The sequence below is a fragment of the Hydra vulgaris genome, chromosome 01 (genome assembly GCF_038396675.1).
Source record: "Hydra vulgaris chromosome 01, alternate assembly HydraT2T_AEP".
Classification (NCBI taxonomy): Eukaryota; Metazoa; Cnidaria; class Hydrozoa; order Anthoathecata; family Hydridae; genus Hydra; species Hydra vulgaris.
This window is the reverse complement of record NC_088920.1, coordinates 7,089,699-7,111,391: the sequence shown is the minus strand read 5'-3', so window position 1 is coordinate 7,111,391 and position 21,693 is coordinate 7,089,699. Positions and strand designations below refer to the sequence as shown.

At 28.8% G+C, this 21,693-nt stretch overlaps 1 protein-coding gene across 1 annotated transcript; it reads right to left on the bottom strand.

The window, feature by feature from the left end:
• Positions 1–2,790: 2,790 nt before the first annotated feature.
• Positions 2,791–3,569, bottom strand: LOC136074030 (uncharacterized). Its single transcript, XM_065786328.1, has one exon. The coding sequence runs from the start codon at positions 3,567–3,569 to the stop codon at positions 2,793–2,795; it is 777 nt and encodes a 258-aa protein (XP_065642400.1). The 3' UTR covers positions 2,791–2,792.
• Between the last annotated feature and the right edge of the window lie 18,124 nt (positions 3,570–21,693).

The following is a 21,693-nucleotide window of genomic DNA, read 5'->3' as shown; positions in this document are numbered from 1 at the left end:
TTTGCCATTTCTGCACATTCCAGTCGATATAAAATGTAGCAAACAAGAGTCTTTTTTTCTGGTTTTTTAGTGAAATCAGCGGTTTCTTTGCAGGGCGTTGAGAAAACAATCCGGCTTCAACAGCACGTCGTCTGATTGTTAGGTCCGATACAGGCAGTTCTAATTGCTTTTGTATCTCAACTGATGATATCCAGGGATCCTTCTTGACGGATCTGACGATCATAGAATTCTCTCTAGATGTGGTGGAACGCGGTCTTCCACCTTTGTTATCTGCTGCCAACTGCCCCGTAGAACGATATTTGGAACATAGTCTTGATACGGTCCATTTTTTCACGCGATATTTATCACAAATACTTTTTTGTGACATTCCACTTATGTAATCGCCAATAATTTTCTTTCTTAGTTCCAATCCAAGACTGTCGGGAGCCATTTTTGCACCTGAAGTCATAAAAATAAAAAAAATAAATAATCACGCTTCTCAAGGCTTACCGTGTTACATTTACCTTGTGATGATACAATAATGCTCTGTGGAACACAACGTCTTTGTTGGATGTGGACTGTATTGATGTAATGAAACACTTGTTGTATTTTACTTCTTGTATTGATGTTCTTCGATAAAACACTTTGATAAAACTCACTTCGATAAACTGTCTTGATAATATTGACTGATTGACTTCCATATACTGACTAAATTACATGTCGATTTATATGTCTCTTATATAGTAAAATGAACCTGCGTGAACCTGTTCTGGAAGATTCTAGATGCTTCTTTTCGATGCTTCTGGAAGCTTCTGGATGCTTCTGGAAGTCTCTGGAAGTCTCTGGAAGTCTCTGGAAGCTTCTGGAAGCGTCTGGATGCGTCTGGATGCTTCTGAATGATTCTGGATGTTTCTGGATGCTACTGGATGCTTCCAGATGCTTCTTCAAGAAACTTCTGGAAGCTTCTGCATGCTTCTGGAAACTTCCAAAAGTGTTGCACTTGTTTTGTCCGCTGCAAAATGGCACTTGTCAACGAAATAATGTCGTTGTGCTGCCACCTGTCAGCTGATTGCTCATGTCATGGCATGTTATGACTCCAGACTCCTTAACTGTTTGCTGTGGTAGTATAGTTCGTTTCGTTTTTAAGACATGTAAAATTAGGAACACTTTTTAGCATTGTTCGATGTTGGTTGCAAATGTTTTGTCCCATACTGTATATATATATATATATACATATATATATATATATATATATATATATATATATATATATATATATATATATATATATATATATATATATATATATATATACATATATATATATATATATATATATATATATATATATATATATATATATATATATATATATATATATATTTATATATATGTATATATATATATATTGTTTTACCCAAGTGAAAAACTACCGCATGGAAAATTATTGAGTTATCGGATAATGAAGTCGACGAAACTAAATGAAAAAGGTATTTATTGCTTATTTTTTTATTAAATAACAAATAGAAAAGTAACTAACCCCAAAGTAACAAAAATTAATAAATTACTTCATTTAAAAATAGAATTAACGTAGTGATTTTAATCACTACGTTAATTCTATTAAAAAAAATAGAATTAACGTAGTGGATTTAATCCAAAAAAAGGAATCATTAGAAAAAAGCGTACAAATACTTTCAAATCTTACTGTTTTCTATCTATATTAAATACTTACTGTTTTCTATCTATATTTAACTATAACCTAAATAATAAAAAATAAATTAATGATTTGCCATTACCTAAAGTTGATCCAGATAAAGCAACTATAACAAGATATGAAACGAAAAGCTTGTTTATATAATCCTGACAATAGTGTTGAATTAAACAATATTTATTGCTTGTAAACTTAATTAACAATTGTAATTCAAGTATCAAAACAAAATATATGAAATAAGTTACCTGAAGTGCCTGATGCTACTGAAGTTATAACAAAATAGAAAAATATTAAATAAAAAAGCTATTTTATCTAACCCTGATGATTATGTTTAAATAGACAATATTTATTGAAAGATATTGCTATTTGATGATTATGTTTAAATAAATAATATTTATTGAATCTTTTTATATAAAATAAAAGACATTACTATTTCTATCAGCTGATGATACCTAAATTCCTAAATTACAAAATTTATTAAAATGAGATATATAATAAGGTTCAATGATTTAATCTTGATTAAAGAATATTAAAAAGAAGCTCTTAAATCTACAAAAATTACTGAGTTCTATCTGTCTGTCTAAAAATAAAAATTTAGATAAAACTACATACAATAAAAATGCAAATGCAACATTGGGTAATTTGTTTCACATATATAGAGTTCGTATGATAAAGCTTAATTGAGTCGCTGTCCGATTGCCTATCTAAAAAATCTTAAATTGCAAATGCAACAATTTCTCATATATATGGAATTCGTACTTAAGTATAATCTAAATGATAAAACTTACTTAAATCGCTGTCAGCTTGCCTATCTAAAAATTTTTAATTTCTTATTAATCCATCTACAATCAACAATCTTAATCTATAAATAAACTTACTAATATAAACTATAAATAAACTTGAACTAATATAAAATATAAATAAACTTGAACTTAATAAAAAGACCTTCAGCACCTTCTAACTGTTTTAAAAAATAAAGCAATACTTGCTTTGTATGTTCTAAAAAGACTAGTGATAAATTAGTAAAAAAACAACACTTATACGTGTTTTTTTTTTACTAATTTATATGTATATACACAAATTATAACTATAAATTAAAAACTTATTTTGGTAGCAAATTATTTACCTCACCAGATCTCCACACTAAATGAAAACCATCATACACAAACACAGGATCATCAACAAAAAACTTATAAGCACTCATTGATCCAGGGTTATTTAAATAGGTACATCCAGAATGATCTGTATGGAAAATTCCTTTGTTATAGTAATACGCAGAAAGAAACATGTCTTCAGTTCCTGACGATAAATAACTTACAGGTTTATGATTTACTACTATGCGAAAACATCCTTCAAGATGATAAAAATTTGTACTATTTGTTGCCAATGTCACCATAAACAACAAACCCTCTTTGTGTGAAGAAGCCAGACTTACATAGTCAAATTGTTTCAAGCTTTTAACAGTTTTCTGTAAAACTAATCGATATTTTGATGGAAGTTGAATATCGCCTATAATTAATGGATAGTGTTCAACACCACGAGCAATATACCAATAATATTGTGATCTCTGTGGAATAAATGTGATTCTTATAGAACGCTGAAACGGAAATCTCATTGTTGTGTAATATCCACCATTTTTAGCTGTGTAACCAATCCACTTAGTACTCCAAGCAGCATCAAGATTACCCAATGATTTTTTTTTATTTATGAACTCGTCTCCAAAGAGACCTATTCCATGAAGCATATTCAGGTTAGCTTCTATAGACCGAGAGTCTTCCCCATCAATGTAATATCTAAAATGTCCAAAAAATAAATAACAGCAAACAACACCGATGTAAACTATATAATCATATTTGTATAAATAGGCATTAAATTCCATTTAAAAAATAATAGTCTTTAACTTATCCCTAAAAATTGAAAATGAGATTAAAAAATCAAAATTGGGCTAAAGAACTTATTCCAGCGTTAAGATAATCGTACTTTAAAGTTAATAAAGCAATAATTTTATTTTGAAGATTATTACAAAGATAGACAAAGGTTTGATTAATTAAATTTGATTGTTTAAATTTTGTCAAACCTTGTTTGACAAAAGTGTTGTTAAAAAAAATATCTTTATTGTTTGCGTTAAGGGTACACATATCTTTAAAAACATTTAATAATGGTTATTGATAACGCTAAATTTCGTGTTATATAACAGGTTACTACATTGCATTCGCTTAGAAAAAATTAGGCATGGTATAAATAATGCAACCTTTTCCGGGATTAAAAGCTATCTTACTAATTGAAAGCAATATGTTTATAATGTACAATCCAGAATATTAGGCGTTGTATGCGGAGTACTCCTGTTCTTAATTTATATTAAAAAACAAGTAGACATAAAATTCTTAGGAATTTTTGTCGATGAAAATTGGCATCCTTATTTAAATTAAAACCATTCTTACACTGATATATTACGGACTAATTTATTGTTTCATAAATTTTGCAAACATATCATGGGTTAGTACACAACCAACATAACTCCAAACAATTTATAGGCTACAAAAAGACGCTTGCCGAATCATATACGCTAAACGCAAACAAGAACATGCGAAACCACTAATGAAAGATAAGAAAATGACGGATATATTTGAAATAAATACTTATCAGCATCTAATTTAGTTATTACAACAAACTCTTACCAGAAAACTTTAACAACAAGTTTGAAAAAAAATCTAAATGAAAGTTATAATCTAAGATTTAATGTGAACAACATTTAAAAATTGTCTCGGAAATGTAATAAATTCTCAGAATATTGTATATCTTATCGAGGACCCAAATTATGAAATGACTTTCAAAAAGAATATAAATTAATGGTGAAGTTCTTAAATTCGTTTAAGTTTCAAACAAAAAAAGAAATTTTCAAAATGTAATTTTAAGAAAAACTTACATTTTTAGTATTTGTTTGACTATTTAAATGGTTAATTTTTCTTCTTTTGACTATATTTTTTATTTTCTGTTTATTTTTTATTTAATTGTTTTGACTATTTCAACGGTAATTTTATACGATTACGATGCAGTATTTAATTCTTTATAAAAGGGGCTCTATGAAAAGATTGTGAAAATGTAATGTTTTCCGTATTTTCTTTGAAACCCTCTCTGCTTTGACTTTATTTAATTATCATGTAATTTTTAGTACTTATTTATGTATTCTCTTCTATTTAAACGTGCATTGTAAAAATAATATTATACCAAGTTAAACAGAAAAATTTAAAAAAAAAACCAAACGTTATGTTCAATGTATAATTCGTATAATTAATATATATATATATATATATATATATATATATATATATATATATATATATATATATATATATATATATATATATATATATATATATATATATATATATATATATATATATATATATATATATATATATATATTTATATATATATATATATATATATATATATATATATATATATATATATATATATATAATTATGTTAATGAAGAACAGCGCAGTAATAATTTAGGAAAAATACTTTTCTTTTAATTGGACTTGAAGAAATTTCTTCAATTATCAGCTTTTAAATCCATAATCAGCTTTTTTTTAACAAGTTGTTTTCTCATCAGCTTTTCTAATGAACCTACTAATGAAAAGACTAGCTATTGAAGAAATTTCCAAAAAGTCCAATTAAAAGAATTGATGCTTTCAATGCTATAAATGTATACTCCATTTCCCCATGTTTTGTCTGGAAAAAAAAAAACTTGTCTGTTTCGTCTGGAAAAGACAAAATCTCTTTTGTCTGGAAAAGGAAAATTTGTTGTTGATGATTCACTTCGCCATGCTTTACATATCATTACAAATGTGGTTGCTTAACTTCCATATCAGTTATTAATTCATCAAACTTTTTTTTTTGGCAATGTTGCATTAGTATAGCAGCAAGACAGATGACGGTATTTTTTGGCAATTTACTTAATGCGGAACGTGTAGACTCTAATTCCTCGAATACCATACCAAAAGGACTTGTCGATAGTTAAAGTTTTCTGTGGCATTTCTCAATAACTAATTCTTTTTTTTGTTTCTTTTTAGTATCAGTTTGATCCAGATTAATGTATACTTTTTGAAAAAATTTCAATGTTTCAGCTATATAGCAAAACTTTTAATCAGTTTGCGTTGCTGGTTAATTTTACTAAAACAGGGCTGCTTAGTTCATCGCTCCTGGATTTGAAGAACTTTTATGATTATATTTTTAATTAAGATTATTTCTCTAAACAGATCATCGACTAATTTGGAATCAGACTCTTTTTTGATTTTAGTATCAATGTCTTTTCTCCTTTGTGACATTCCAAAGACAATAACTTTACTTTTTCACTTTCCAACATCCTTATTTAAAGTAACAAATGCCCGTAAGATAAACTTAAGTAAAACTTAGGCAACTTTAGGTTACAAATGGCTTTAAACTTTTATTTAAACTAAAACTCTCTTTGCATTTGAGGCGCATTTTTCAAGTTTTTTTCAGTTTTATTTTCTTTATCAAGAACTGCAAGACGATTAACCAGGTTATTGTTGTTATACATATATATATATATATATATATATATATATATATATATATATATATATATATATATATATATATATATATATACATATATATATATATATATATATATATATATATATATATATATATATATATATATATATATATATATATATATATCTATATCTATATGTATATATATATATACATATTTTTTTTTTTTTTTTTTTTTTTTTTTTTGCTCTTATATATTCAAGCAAAAATAAAAAATAATCATAATACTTAGATCAAATATAAGAACACGGACACTCGAAGAGGGCCTAGTGGTCCTATCATCCAGAACCATTTACAATATTTAAAATTCGTCAAGAACCGTTTACAGTATTTGAAAATCGTTTACGAAATATATAATATATTCGAAGAAAAACTGCTACAAAAAATGAAAGTGGAAAAGTCTGAAAAATTCGCGTTCATATTCGACGATAAATTTTTCACAAGGGATGAAAGTGCAAAGAAAAGTAATTGCTTTTTTTATATGTTTTTTTATATGTTCTAATTTTTATTTTTGCTACCAATTTTTTTATACAACTCGTTAGGAATGCAAGAAATAAATTTTCTAATGAAAAAATAAAACTTAAAACCCATGGAGTTCAAATAAATTTAATAATCTTCTTTCATTAAAAAAAGCTTTTGTATAGGTAAAACCATTAGCATAGTTAATTTTGCGGATAGATTGTTTTTGACAGCGATAAAGAAGTTTTAACTAAGGGTCTGCGTCTCGGAATCGTTTTCTCTAAATGAACCGGGAAAAGCGTAATGAGACGAGAAATTTCCCGGAAAAAAATAACGAGACAAAGGAAACGATTATCCCGGAAAAAAAGGAGACATAAATTTTTTCTTGGAATTTAAAAACTGTGTCCCGGATAAATACAAAATGTTACGAGACAGATCAATTATATTAACTAGATATCTAACTGGCGCTTTTGCAGTGAAGAAAATTTTTTGCCAACCAAGTTTGTTTTGCCTGCCAGAAATGACGCAATCATAAAAACAAAGCTAAACAAAGACTTATTAATTTTCCAGTTTAAACAAAGCGGGTTAAAAAACTTTAAAAACTTGCTTCACTTTTTCTTACGGAATTTTTTTGAAGTTAGACATCTAGTTAATATATACCATTTAGACATAGATACTTATATATATCTGTCTCAATGATATATATTAATGCCATTACGGTTTGAGACGTGGCATAACGATTCGAGACATTCTGTTAAGATACGTGACAAAACAAGACATGCCACAACGATTCGCGACAAACGAAACATTCCGAACGCGTGGATTAAGGATTAACAAGTTAAATCCATAATTATTAATGTGCAGTTGGGCAGATTTGGTTACATTTAGCTGCCTAGGCAACTAGGCAGCCAAATGTAACCAAATCTGCCTAATGTTACTAGCAGTAACATTAGACAAATTTGGTTACATGTAACCAACCTGGCCCTTAATGTTACTAGCACTAACATTAAGGGCCAGACTTGGCAATATATGACAGGCAGAATAAATTTGCCGTTAAAAAAATGCTAACCATTTTCAACAAAAACAATTACAAAAATTTTTCAATAACCAAAAAGTTTAAATTTATATATTATAACTCTTTTTATATAATAGTGAAATTTAATGCTAAAAGCATTAAAGTGTCTTTCTTGGACCATTTGTGCACTAAAGCAGGTGAAAAAATTTGATATTTTTTGATAATACAAGAAAAACAGAGACATCAAATCATATAAGACATACCAATTTTGAATGTTATGCATATTTTAATAAAAAAGTATATATAATTTTGTTAAATTAGTGAATTACTAAATTAGTTTAGTAAAGTTGAACTGTTGTTAGTTGAATTGTCCTAGCTTTTTAAAACCCGCGTAACATAGTTTCATTTTTCGGGAAATGGCAAGGCTCAGTACTCTCTGGAGAGTGGGCACGTCAACATCAAGCTCCTGAATTTTAATTTATACTTTAAATTTTTAGTTTGACTTTTACATCCGGCGCTGTCTGAGTATAGTCAAAGTCAAATTGTCAATCAGTCTGCAAGATGCCGCGAAGCAAAGGTCATATCTGGAAATTTTATGAGGAGTAAAAAACAGACATAACCCATGATGACCGTGGTATAAGCCAGGCCAATGGTCGGTTCAAACTCTGTGCCCACCCTCGTGAGTTCAAAGAACTTGAGAAACATAAAGCTGTCCACAAGAGAGATTCTGATTTGGCCTTGGACGAACTTGAAAATATTTATAATGAAGATGAGACTAATGAGCCACAAAGAGGTGAGTTAAAAGTGTAAAATGAAGCTGCTTGTAGCAACTTTATTTTAAAAAGATGTTGTAATGATTTTTTTAAACTCTTTATTGAAATAAACGTTTTTGTGTATTGTATTTTTAATCCCTAAAGAAAAAACCACTTTTTATGACTTATTTTAATAAGTTTATACTCAATTTATACCCTAAATTAATAAATTAGCAATCATTCCCGCACAATTTATTTTTTACCTCAGCATAACGAGACTTAGCAATACTAAACTATTTTAAGATTTTTTCTAGGCAAAAAATATCCTCAATTTCTCAACCGCTCCATTAAGAAAAGACGACTTTCCATGTCAGATTGTCTTATTGAGCTCAAGTCAAGCCAGGAAAGACTGAGTCAGTGTTTGAGTCTGAGTCTGAAGTACAAATCCAGAGATTCAAAGCAACTTCGAGGCGACTTAAAAATTATGAAACTTCTGGCAAGGATGAATCTTCCTTTCAGCTTTGTTGAGGCAAGACCTTTCAAGGAGTTTATGCACTACTTAGATCCAAAGCTGAAAATCAAGCCTACCACAACTTACTCTAGGTACAAGCTGCCTTTGTTGTATGACAATATCAAGTCGATTGTGAATAAAGTTTCGGAAACTGACCTGATTGAAAGTCCGGGAATGGCTTTGAGCACGGACATTTGGACTTCAAGTTTGATCCATACCAATCATTGTCTGTTCATTACATTGACAAGGAGTGGACCCTTAACAAGTTTGTCGTTTGTCAGTCCGTTCAGTGAGAGGCACACAGCAGACAACATTGTCAAAAAGATCGACAAGTAAGTTAAATTACAAAATGTACTTTTTTACATGAATTAAGTTAATTGTGTTTAACAGTTAAAGTGATATGTCTGATCTTGCCATTATGCACGTTTATAATCAGTGCAAAGGAAAGTTAGTTATTTTAGTGTTTGTATTAGACATAAATTACCACACTGTGACAATACTAGACACTTCAGTTTGCTGTAATTTTTTGTTACTATTTTAGGTTGTTGCCAATCTACCTGCATCGGGAACTGTTTCAGTTGTCGTAACTCATGACAATGTTGCGAATGTCAAAGCTGCAATTCTAAAGTGCACCTTTATTGACGAGTCTTTGCTTTGTGTGGACCATACCTTGAATTTTGCCATCAAGGACACTATCGATGCCACCGCAACAGTAGACCATGCAATCACTCGTGCTCAAAGGCTAGCAGAAAAGACGCACAAGAGTCATATGGCGAATGAAAAAATCAAGGCCGAAACTGTAGCTATGAACAGGGACATTTGTCTTACCATGGAATTCAATTCAAAGAAAAATGTTACAGAGTTGGTCTACAAAAAGTTCATCACCAACAACACTCGCTGGAATTCTACATACATGTGTGTGCAGAGTGTCTTTGACATGACAGAACCTCTTTAGGCAATTAATTGGAGTTTAAAATCTTTGAGGAACTGTTGCCTACTCTCAAACTGTTGGTTAAGACATCTGAGAGACTTAGTGCAGATAAAAAGCCGACTCATTATTGTTGGTGGAACTTTTTAAGCCAAGCTTGATAAAAGGTTAAAAATGCTGGCACTCATACCGTGTTTCTTGGTGTTGGTCATCTCCTTAATCCTTACTACAAGGGTGTGGCATTCAAAAAATTTGGAACCTATGATAAAACCTACAAGTACTTGGTTGAAAACCACACCAATCATCATGAATGGCTCAACAAAAGCATGAATCAACCAACTGCCACTGCAAACTTGGAGGAGGAAACAGATTCGTTGGCTCAAGAAGTGATTGAATTTCATTCTAAACACACTGCAATTTCGGACAAGTCCAACTTTGCCAAGGAATGGGAAGTCTACAAGAATATGCATCCCTGGCCAAGGAAAGAGGCGCACGAAAATGTTCTTGGGTTTTGGAAAAAACACGAAATGACTTTACCTCTTTTGGCTGAAGCAGCAAGGCGTTACCTGGCAAATCCAGCATCTTTAGCCACTTCCGAGTAGGCCTTCTCGGCAGGAGGAAACATAGTCACACACAAAAGGACCAAGCTTCAGCCGGAAAATGTTGAAAAGTTGCTTTATATCCAACAGAACTATGACTTTGTTCAAATCAACTCCTGGAAACTGACCTCAGAAGATGACATAGATCCTGATAAGCCTTTCACAAAAATTCTAAAGAGAGATCTTAACTTTATCTTTGCCTTTAGTAAAATCTTAAATTTTGCCACTTTCATTTAATGTTTCTATGTTTTTTGTTTTAACTTTAAACTTTTAAATTTTTTTCAAACTGAAATTTTGCTCAGTTTAAAAAACTTTTGTAAATTTCCTTCCAGATTTGTTGTCTCAAGAGAGTGATCAAGCCAATGTTGTTGAATCTGATGATGTGGTTGAGATTCAGTTTAATCCAAGACTGCCAAGTCAAACGATGTCACGAGCAAGTACTGCCTCCTCTAGAACCTCTACTGCTTCAATATCTTATGTACCAGGTATTACACCACTGATCACCAGTTCAAGGGGTTTTTTGCTCCAGCTCCTTTTGCTGGGCCATCCAAAGCTCCAACTGATGCACCTTCAACTAGTGTACACAAGTAATGAACTGTTTAACAAAGTTTGTAAATAAAAACTTTTATTTATTGCCAATAAAATTTAGTTAATGTGCATTACAGTACAACATTATAAATAAAATAAATGAAACACATGCACATTTTTATTTCAATTTTTATTTGTCTTGTTAAGTCTCGGTAAATAGTTTAATTACAAAAAAGTTGCCAAAACAATTGTAAAAAATAAAAAATTAAGGGAAATTGTGAAGCTCCTATTTTGTCCGGGACATCTCGGCTCGTCTCGGTATTGTCCCGGATTTCGAATGATATTAAAAATGGTGTCGATATTTATCGCTAATCGGGACAAAGCTTTTAGGATCGTCTCGTCTCGATTTAAAAAAATAACGACACGCAGACCCTTAGTTTTAAGTTATTAATTTTGTAACGATACCATATTTTGTTCAATTTCGTCAATATAGGGTTGCGGCAAGTTTGTTGTTAAAAATCGCTTTTTTACATACGAATAGAATAGAGTCGTTTTGGTTTTATTAATATTTATTGCTAGCTAATTACGATTAAACCAGTTTAATAAACGTTTTAATTTTTTATTCATAGTGGTAAAGAATTCTACTGCTTGAGAGTAATAGAGTACTACTGCTTAAGAGTAATAGATTGGTATCATCTGCGTACATGATACTTATACGGTTAGAAGCTTTGTTCAAATCATTTATAAATATTATTAAAAGAGGGAATTGAATCCAGAGCAACTCCGCATACAATATCAAGATAATTGTATTGGTTACCGTCGTTACTAATTACAAACTGTTTTCTTTTTGTTATGTAGCTTCTAAATCATTTTAAGGCATAATATTTAAGTTTTTGTAGTAAAATATAATGATTTCGAAAGTAAATAATAATATTCATGAAAAGTCTAAAACGCTTTAAAATGAATGTGACTGAAAACGACTTTAGATTTAGTAAATTAAACATGCTTGAAGAGCTGATAAAATTATTTATGATAGTTCTTCGTTAATGAACACGGAAGCACCGTACTTTTTTCTGAGCCAAAATTTATCGCATTATGAATCCTTTGAAAAGCTTTTCTTCATTTCAACATAAGATGCGCTAAAGCAAACTTTGAAAAGTTTAAAATAATCTTGGAAGTAAGTAATTTTTAATATAATTTGTTCAGGCGAAACTTGGCTAACTAATGATGCCTTTAGCGATAATTGTCGGTTTGAATTTTTTTAACTTTAACTTTGTTATTTAGGTGCCCCACCTTGTCACAGAATACCGCGGAAGTGCGTTTACTTAGGAAGTTCAGGCTTCCTTCTTTACCGTGACGCGGAAATATGTCCAGAGCTTGTTTCGAACCTCGATCTACTGCTTCTGAAGCAAGTTCTCTAACCACTGCGCCACGGCCGCAAATTTAAAGAATTACAAATATATGACGCAATCCACTTACAAAAAAAGTCTAAAAACTAGTAAATCAAAAAAAAATTCTTTTTTCAAATCCATGCTTTATGCAAGCAGAATTCTATTGGGCCTAGAAATTATTTTTTTGTTGTCTTTTGTAGAAGGAAAAATTACTGTTACGTTTTTAAATTTTTTTTTTATTAATTCAGTGTTCTTATGGGGAAATACAAATTAAATTTTTGTTAACTTAATTAACTTTTTTTGAACTAATTTTTCCATTTCCTTGTATTGTCATCGAAAATGATTAAGTGTGCAAAATTTGAGGAAAATTGGTTGAGAAAAAAGCTTTCAAAAATTGATTTCAAATTTTGTGGCACACAAACATATATATATAGAAAGTAACCTTATATAAAGCATGGAAAAAGTGGTGTTGTTACTCACATCAAAAATAGCTTGCGGTTTAAAGGCGAATTATCATGGAGCGAATTATTTTGCGCAAAGCAAATTTTTTCGTCGATAACTTTTTGTTGATTTAAAATTTTAATTTCCACCAGCAAAACTATTTGCGCTATTTGGAAAACGTATTGATATGAAAAAAATGTTGTTATTGACTCGAAGAAAAACAATTGTTTTAAAGATGTTGCAAATAAAACGAGAAAATAAAAATAAGAAACTATTTTGGGTAAGGATAACTTATGCCGAACGTCTACAGAAAATAAAGATTCATTTATTGTTACAAGATTATTGTTTTAACAACTTTTAATGCCTCTAACGAAGAATTGCTTTCGTATGTAGCGCCTACCATTGTAAAAAAAAGAACTATTATGAGAGACGCTTTTAGCCCAAGTAAGAGGTGAGCTGTAACACTTAGATTCTTTGTAACAGGAGATGCTCAGTGTACTCTTGCTGCAATACTCTAGAAAAAATTGAAAATTTCAAAAAAACAAAGAAAATTAATTTACAGACTTTTAAGGCCTAGAAGGGGTATAAAAAAATACATTTAGTATTGCTACAACACGCTTTCGTATATTTCACTGACCAGTTACCAGTAATCGTGAAAAAGTGATTTTGATTACACAAGCAATTGTAGCTTGACATAAATTTCTTATGAGAAAAAAAGATCAGAAAATAGTTTTCTTTACTGTCTCACAAACTACACTGATGTTGGCGGTTCTTTTGGGTTTAGACCAGGTGATTGGAGGAAAGGTTAAAATAGTTCATGTTCTGCTGCACTACAGCAAGTGTCACAATTAAGTTCTAATAACAACTCGACAGATGCAAAACAAGTCTGAGACGACTATAATAAATACTTTCTTTCACCAGAAGGAGAACTGAGTTGGCAGTTTGATTTCACAAATAAAAACTTTTTTTTAAATGCTTACCCAATTATGTTTCAATAAAAAATGCTATCCCAACCATGTTTCAATACAAAAGTAAAAATTTCTGTAAAGTTTCTGATATTAAAGTAAAATATAATAAAATTTGATTATGATATTTTGTATAATTTGAGTAAAATTTTTATTGGATGATCTGATATCGATTAATGTTTTTGAAAATATAGTGAAGTCATTGCTATAATTACTAACACTTGGACTTACTTTGACAAACACTTGGACTTGATAGCGAAAAACTTTGTGATTGAAATGATGAAGGGAAAATCTGGAACAGTATTTACGTTAGATAAAATTACATTCCGTTGGTTTGTTCGCACTTTTTTCACGCAAAAAACGTTATTTTAATTTAGGTAAGTTTGAGGCTGCGGCTTCTGCTCCTGCTTCTCCTGTTTATTTAAAAAATTTATAAAATATCAATTATTCCATGCATTTATTTTGAGCATTTCTGTCTTTGTAAGTGAGATAATTAACATCCCACAAGGTTGGTAAATCGCGAACAACTTCGATAAAGGTATCTTGTTCGAATTTGGTTGGCTGAAAAGTGTCGTTTTCAATTTCTTCATTTTCAACTTGTTAACAACTTCTTTATCCATTATTGAGAAGCATTTAATCTTTTAATTAACTGATAAATTTAATTTATTTTCTTTTAATCAAAAATATTGTAATAAAACTAGCATTATAGCATAAGCGCACTTTATGTTTAAACTTGTTATATTTTTAAACAACCACAAACAGTCAATTTTAATTCATTATAGCAGTCAATTACGTTACACAGTGACTCAGAGCGATCAAAAAACGACATAAATTAAATAAAGTTTAATATAATTCCTAAAAAGAACATGTTATTAGTTAAAGTAATACTTTTTGGGTCAAAAATTTTAAATTTGTAACAAAAATAGTTTTTTACGCGCGCTTAAACGCGCATACACGTTTAAGCGCGCGGTAAAGTTAACCATTCGTGTACGAAATATATTTTTTTTAAAGCTTTAGAATCGTTAAGAAAAAAATACTTTCTTGATAATTTACTCTACTTGATACTTTTATAAAAATGGTTTTCAAAGGATGTTGATACATAGTGAAAAAAACTATATTATATTACATTTATTTTATCAATCATAATGCAATTATTTTCATAATTTAATCTGGTAACAGTTTTTCCTCGATAACTCTTATGTTTTCTAAATAATAAGCTTGATAATTTTGGATATGATTTTACTAAAGGTAGGTAGAAGGTAGTGCATCTGATTGATCATAGTGCATAGATTCATCCTCTGACTTGTTTTCGGTTTTTGCTTTTGCTAAATCAATATTGTTCGTTGGGTTTAACATTGCACACATTGCAGAATTGAGTGGATTTTGTCTCTAAAAGTGTGTTAACTACTTTATTATCAAACATTGTAAAATCAAACCTATCGCTGAGGTCACTATTTTTCTTGAATATTAAAAAATTTGTGAAATGGTACATAATTGATTTTTTAGATCTGATTCTGCTTCTCTGGATAAAATTCTTCTTTTAATTTTACAGATGAAGAAGTCTACAAAAGTGACAACTTAAAGGATTTCCCTTTTTCCAGATTTTGTCATATCATACTTTGAGCAATAAAGGTACAAATGCTGTACTGAAGATGTTTTCTTCATGCTTAAGTTCTCTGATTATGTTGGTTGTCTTGTATTTCTGCTTATAAATACTTTGGCTTGATGTTCATCAAAACCAATCTTTCCATAGGAAACTTCAAATATTTTGTTATTTTGACCACATTTGGCATACCAATCATTTCAGTTATTTTACAAACACTGTGATTTAACATGCTTTAAAGACTTTGAAGAAATTTCAGAAAAATATATATTTTCAGGATAGCATTTCAATTGTTCAACTAAAATATCGTGCAAGGTAGGGTAAGTATGTACATTATGTATAAGAGCTAAGTTTCTGATTATTTGATAAAGTTTATTGCTTAGATTGGTATTCATTTTACTGCAAGAGCTTCCTCAACATTTATATCAATGAGAAAGAATTTATCCAAATTTTCGTAAATATTTTTGGTCATAATTTTTTTAAATAGATCATTTCTTGATGTCTGGAACACACTTGTGACCCGTTGGGCACAAGTGTGTACCAGACACCAAGAAATGATCTATTTAAGTAATAAATAATCTATTTTAATAATAAACTTTATATAATTTATTAACTATATAATTTATAATTATTTATTAACTTTATGTAACTTATATAAATTAACTTATTGGCGCAAGGTTCAGTGTTATAAATTAAATTTGTTCATCGGGTCAACGTTCATACTGTAGTTTTTCACTTACCTAACCTAACCTAACTAAAATATTATTCGTCTTTTATTATAACTGTTCAGTAATAACTAATTTTTAGTATAAATAATTTTGCTGATGGCGCTTTAGTTTATTATCCTCTTGTTACTTGTCTTGCAGAAATCAATGAATTGCTTATTCCCCCATGCAGTCTTTTGGGTGCAATTGACAAATATTTAGAAACAAATTGCCTAGATTTTAATATATTCAAATATATTTAACTTTTTGGATATATTCGTTATTTGTTACTTTTCTGATTTTAACTGAATGCCAAACATTTCTCTTCCAACAACTTTTAGTTCAGCTGATATATTGTTGACCTCAAACGTTGTCGTCAATAGGTTGAGGAATTTTAAAAGCTAATTTTTTAAGGCTAATTTCTAAAATTTTTTAAGGCTAATTTTCACTGAAAGCTTTTAGTTATTAGTTTTGACATTCAGTTCCAATGTGGAACTAATAGACGGGGGTGGGGGTGGGGGTCTAATTAAGCTCACACTCGTACGTATAAAGTTTTCCAAAAATTAATAAACGCACATAACCTTGTGTACAACGTATAACACTTATAGGTGGGTATACGAGATTATGGGGCTGTTAAAATAATACGTGAAAGTCTTAGATGGGAAAACCAAATATCACATGAGGGAGGGGATGGTTAGCTACAGTGTGAACCCGCGAAAAAATAAGGCGTTGATTTGATGTTGATTCAATGTTTCTCGTCAACATTGATTCCATATTAATTTTTTGTCCAAAATGTTAGCCACTTATCAACGTTGATTTGGTGTTTACAAAAAGCGTTGATCGAATGTTGCTTTTTAACGTTTAATCAACAAACATTTATTATGGTGATTCAACACTGATTTTTATAATAGCCGACTGCATTTTGATATCGCTTTTTGATGCATATATCAAAAAAATAAATCAACAATTTACGAAATATATATATATATATATATATATATATATATATATATATATATATATATATATATATATATATATATATATATACATATATATATATTTATATATTTAAACAACTTTAAAATGTATTCTACAAAATAGAGTGCTCAATGTTCTTTAAAGAACAGAGCAATTATAAATTAGTAGGAAACCACTAAACAAAACGATTAACACTGTGTTTCATCAATAAAAAGACTCATCAGAAATGCTCTTATCAATAAAAAAAACTCATTATTTCTGGTGAGTCTTTTTATTGATGAAACACAGTGTTCAATAAAAAAAATTTTTGTTAAGTGATTTTCTACTAATTTATAATTAATATATATATATTATATATGTATATATATAAATTATTTGTATATAAAATTTATACATATTGCTCAAATCTTTATTTGTATTGTAAAAAACAGGCTGTAAATAGAGGATTTAGCAAAAAATTTATTGATAGAGCAATTAAAAGCTAACTCAAAAGAATAATGAATGAAAGTAGGCATTGCGTTAAGTAAAAAAGTTTTTTATTGAATTTAACACAAAATTTACATTTTCAAACAATTTATTTAGAGTTTGCAGCATTGTTCATTTTTAAAACTTTTCAATTGAGTCGTGTTCCTGATTGCCATAAAAATTCCGAAATGCCTGAATAATATTCGCAAATTTTTGCATCATGATGCTGTCGTGTAATCGCATCTAAATAAAAAAATCAAATCAAATTTGAAAAAAATCAAACTGCAGAAATTATAGCAAATAGTTACATAAATGACTGACTGGTATAAACAAAATATATTTCCTGTAAAAAAAAAATCTAAAAAAATGCATAAAACCATTTTTACCCACTATCATATATATCATATAATACAGCGTGTTTGCTTTAAAATTTATCTTCAATGAACCACCAGAGACATTAAAACAGGCCCCAGCGTCCTCGCTCAGCAAAAACTTTCCAAAAGCAAAAGCCGATTTATATGGAGTATTACCTCAACAACGACTAAGGGAACTCATCTATTATTAAAAAATTAAAATTACTTAAGGGTCAGAATACATATTATGTTCATTTTATATGAATGAAATTATCTTGATTTCAATACATGGATTTTTTAAATTGATTCTTGAATCACTTTTCTTATTTGATTCAAAATTTGAAAATTTGTGGGAGCCATATGTAATCCTTGATATTAAAATAAAAAGCAACAGTAGTACCTTTTTATCTATTTTTGCCATCCAACTCAACGCAACTTTTTGAAAATCTTAATGAAAAAAATTGTATTAAAATAAATAATATTATTATTATTTATGTTAAATATTTTGTAAAAAATTAACCATGAAAAATTACCTAAATGGAAAAAATAAATAAAACTTTGATTAACACATTGAAATGTACATTCTTAAAAATTTAATTAACCCTGGCAAGACAAGTGTCTTTCTCTGCTATCCTCTTTATCCAAAACACAAGAGTCATTTTCTAACTAGGAATAGATAAATTATACATACAAAAATTAAACAAAATTTTCAAACATTCTATAGTGATTTTTATTTAAACTTGTCAACAAACATATATTTATAAAATATTTGTCAACAAAATTATATTATATAACATATAGTTCTGATTTCTAATAATTTTTTTACTGCACACGCACACAGATTTTAATTAGAACAAAAGCAACACTAGGACTTTTTTTTACCAATATATTTGAAGACAACATCATTTTCCTTTGAGATAGGTTAGTTTCTTTCGAGAAGCCAATGTTATTTTCAGCAACTGAAAAGCATGCTATTTCACTGTGTAAATGGGGAGTTGATATCGACTTAAAAGCAACTATAATTCAGTAAAAAAAAAAAGCATGTTTATTTTAACAAACCATTATTTTACTTTTACAAAAATAGTTAACCTGTTATATTTGAAATCACGTTAGATGTTCTTTAGCTATTTGAACTATAAAAATAATGTCTTTTGTATAGTCCTTCATCACCAACCACAATATATTCATTACTTTCACAGAATGTTATTGCCGTCTTTCTCCTTTAATATAAATTTTGTGTGGTGTTCTTCAGGGTTCAATACTTGGGCCTTTGCTTTTTTTAATCTACGTTAACGATCTCTATCGGGCATCAAAGAGAATTTCAACTATAATGTTTGCTGATGATAGCAACTTTTTTATCTCCGGAAAAATTATAAACGAACTGTGCGTAAAAATGAATCAAGAATTAGAAAAAATTTCTGGATGGTTTAGGGCAAATAAACTTTCTATTAACTTAAGTAAAACAAAGTTTTCTTTATTTCATCCTTCTTATAAAAAAAAAGAAGTCGAATCTTCTCGTCCAAAATTGTTTATTGAAAATAGAAAAATAAGTAGGGATAATGTTACTAAATTTTTAGGTGTTTTTATTGACGAAAATCTAAATTGGAATTTACATATCGCCTTTTTAAGTAGTAAAATATCTAAAAGTATCGGAATAATATACCGATCACGCCATTTATTGAAAAAGCCGCTACTCAAACAAATCTACTATAGCTTTGTTCAAAGTTATTTAAATTACGGTAATACAGCATGGGGTAGTACCTATAAAAGCAAACTAGAACCTCTCTATCGTAAACAGAAGCATGCTATACGAGTACGAGTGCTATACAAAGCCTCTTTTTGAACAGATGTCTTTACTAACATTGTTTGAACTAAATATATATAATGTTCTAAGTCTTATGTATAATAGTAAATTGCAAAAAACTCCTTCAATTTTCTATAGTCTTTATAAACAAAAGCCCGAGTATAAATACCTGTTGGGCACAAATAGTACCCTTTTTGAGCCTTCATGCAAAACTAAGCTTGTGCAATTTAAAATTACTTATCGTGCACCTCATATCTGGAATAAGTTTTTATTACTTAATCAAATATTATTAACCTTGAAAACTTAAATGGCTTTAAAAAAACTATTAAAAAGAGTATTTTAAAGTATAAAAATTTACTTACTGATTTTTTCTAAATTTGTTCACTGCTAGCTTCTTATATAAACTCTTATTTTTTAATATACTTTATTGTATATTTCAAACATTGCGTTAGCAATAAACGTGGTAATATTAAGAAAAAGTAACGATACATGTTTGTATAATTGTTATCTTACACTTTAATACAATTATAATGTAACAATTTAACGTAAAAATTTTGTAAATATTTTAATTTTTCTATACGTATATATATATATATATATATATATATATATATATATATATATATATATATATATATGTGTATGACAATGTAAAGCGGTTCTTGATGATAAGATCTTTTGGTCTTCTGCAAGTTTCCCGCGTTCTTCTTACAGTTCGTATTACAGAAGTTTGTTTATTATTTATGTTTGTGATTTTTTTTTTTTTTTTATATTTATATGTATATTTAATCTTAACGAATCTTTATTATGTAATCACGAAAATGTATATTATGGAACAAAAAATACATAACAAAAAAAAAAAAAAAAAAAAAAAATATTTATATATATTAAAAACTAATTTTAGTAAAATTTACTTTCGCTTTGTCCCTTTTTTTTCTGCGGTGTCAGTTTCAATAATTAAAGCATCTGCTGCTTTTGCTGAGCGTGACTGAGCTTCTTCATAAAAATCATTTATCAATATCTAATGAAATGTAATTAAAATGTTTGCGGTAAAAGCAGGCCCTATGAGAAAAGGGTGCAGTTGGTGTACTGCATAAAAATTAATGAATTTTAATGAAAAACCCATGAAAATTAATAAATTTTTTGGTTTTTAAAAAACACTAAAAGTTTAAAAAAAAACTAAAAGTTTAAAAAAAAAACTAAAAACATTGTTAAAAAACTTTTTTTTATAAAGACTCCAAAATGAAAATGTTTTTGTCAACGATTAAAAAAACTTTTTTTAATTGTTGGAAATCTTCTTTAAGCATTCTAAAGACATTCAAAACATATTATTTAAACAAATGCCCATTGGAATATTGGATTTAAAATAAGTGATATTAAATGAGAGAATAGTCATATTGTTAAGGGGGAGGGGGGGTTCAAAAAAAATTTGCACCAGCACATGTTTATCCTCTCTAGTGCCCTGGTCAAAACATACAGTTCAGTATCTAATTCAATTATTTTACGTTTTTTTATAGGAATATGCATACCTGTAGTGTATAAAACCCTAGCTGGGTATATCTTCCCAAAGGTTGGTGCCCGCAAGGTTGTGACAGCTTTAAGAATTGCAGCGGAACTTTTAAATGGCAGCCAGAAGCATTTCGCATCATTTTTCATCCAACTTTTAGCAATCACTTCCACTTCTTTAATTTTTCCATTTAAAAATTGACATTTCAATATTCTGGTGCAATTTAATTCTAAATTGTTCTGAAACATCTTATTTAGACTTATATAAGTTACAAAATAAAATTAAAAAATACATTAGAGATTAAAAAAAATGAACTTTGTAAAATGCTTTTTAGATTTATTAATGTAAAAACCAACGTAAATATTTTATTATTTCTATAAATATACCAGGTATTTGTTTCACAGAGAAAA

Bases quoted from the DNA above. Each gene is read 5' to 3' on its own strand.
- LOC136074030 (XM_065786328.1), bottom strand. From the start codon at position 3,569: ATGGAATTTAATGCCTATTTATACAAATATGATTATATAGTTTACATC.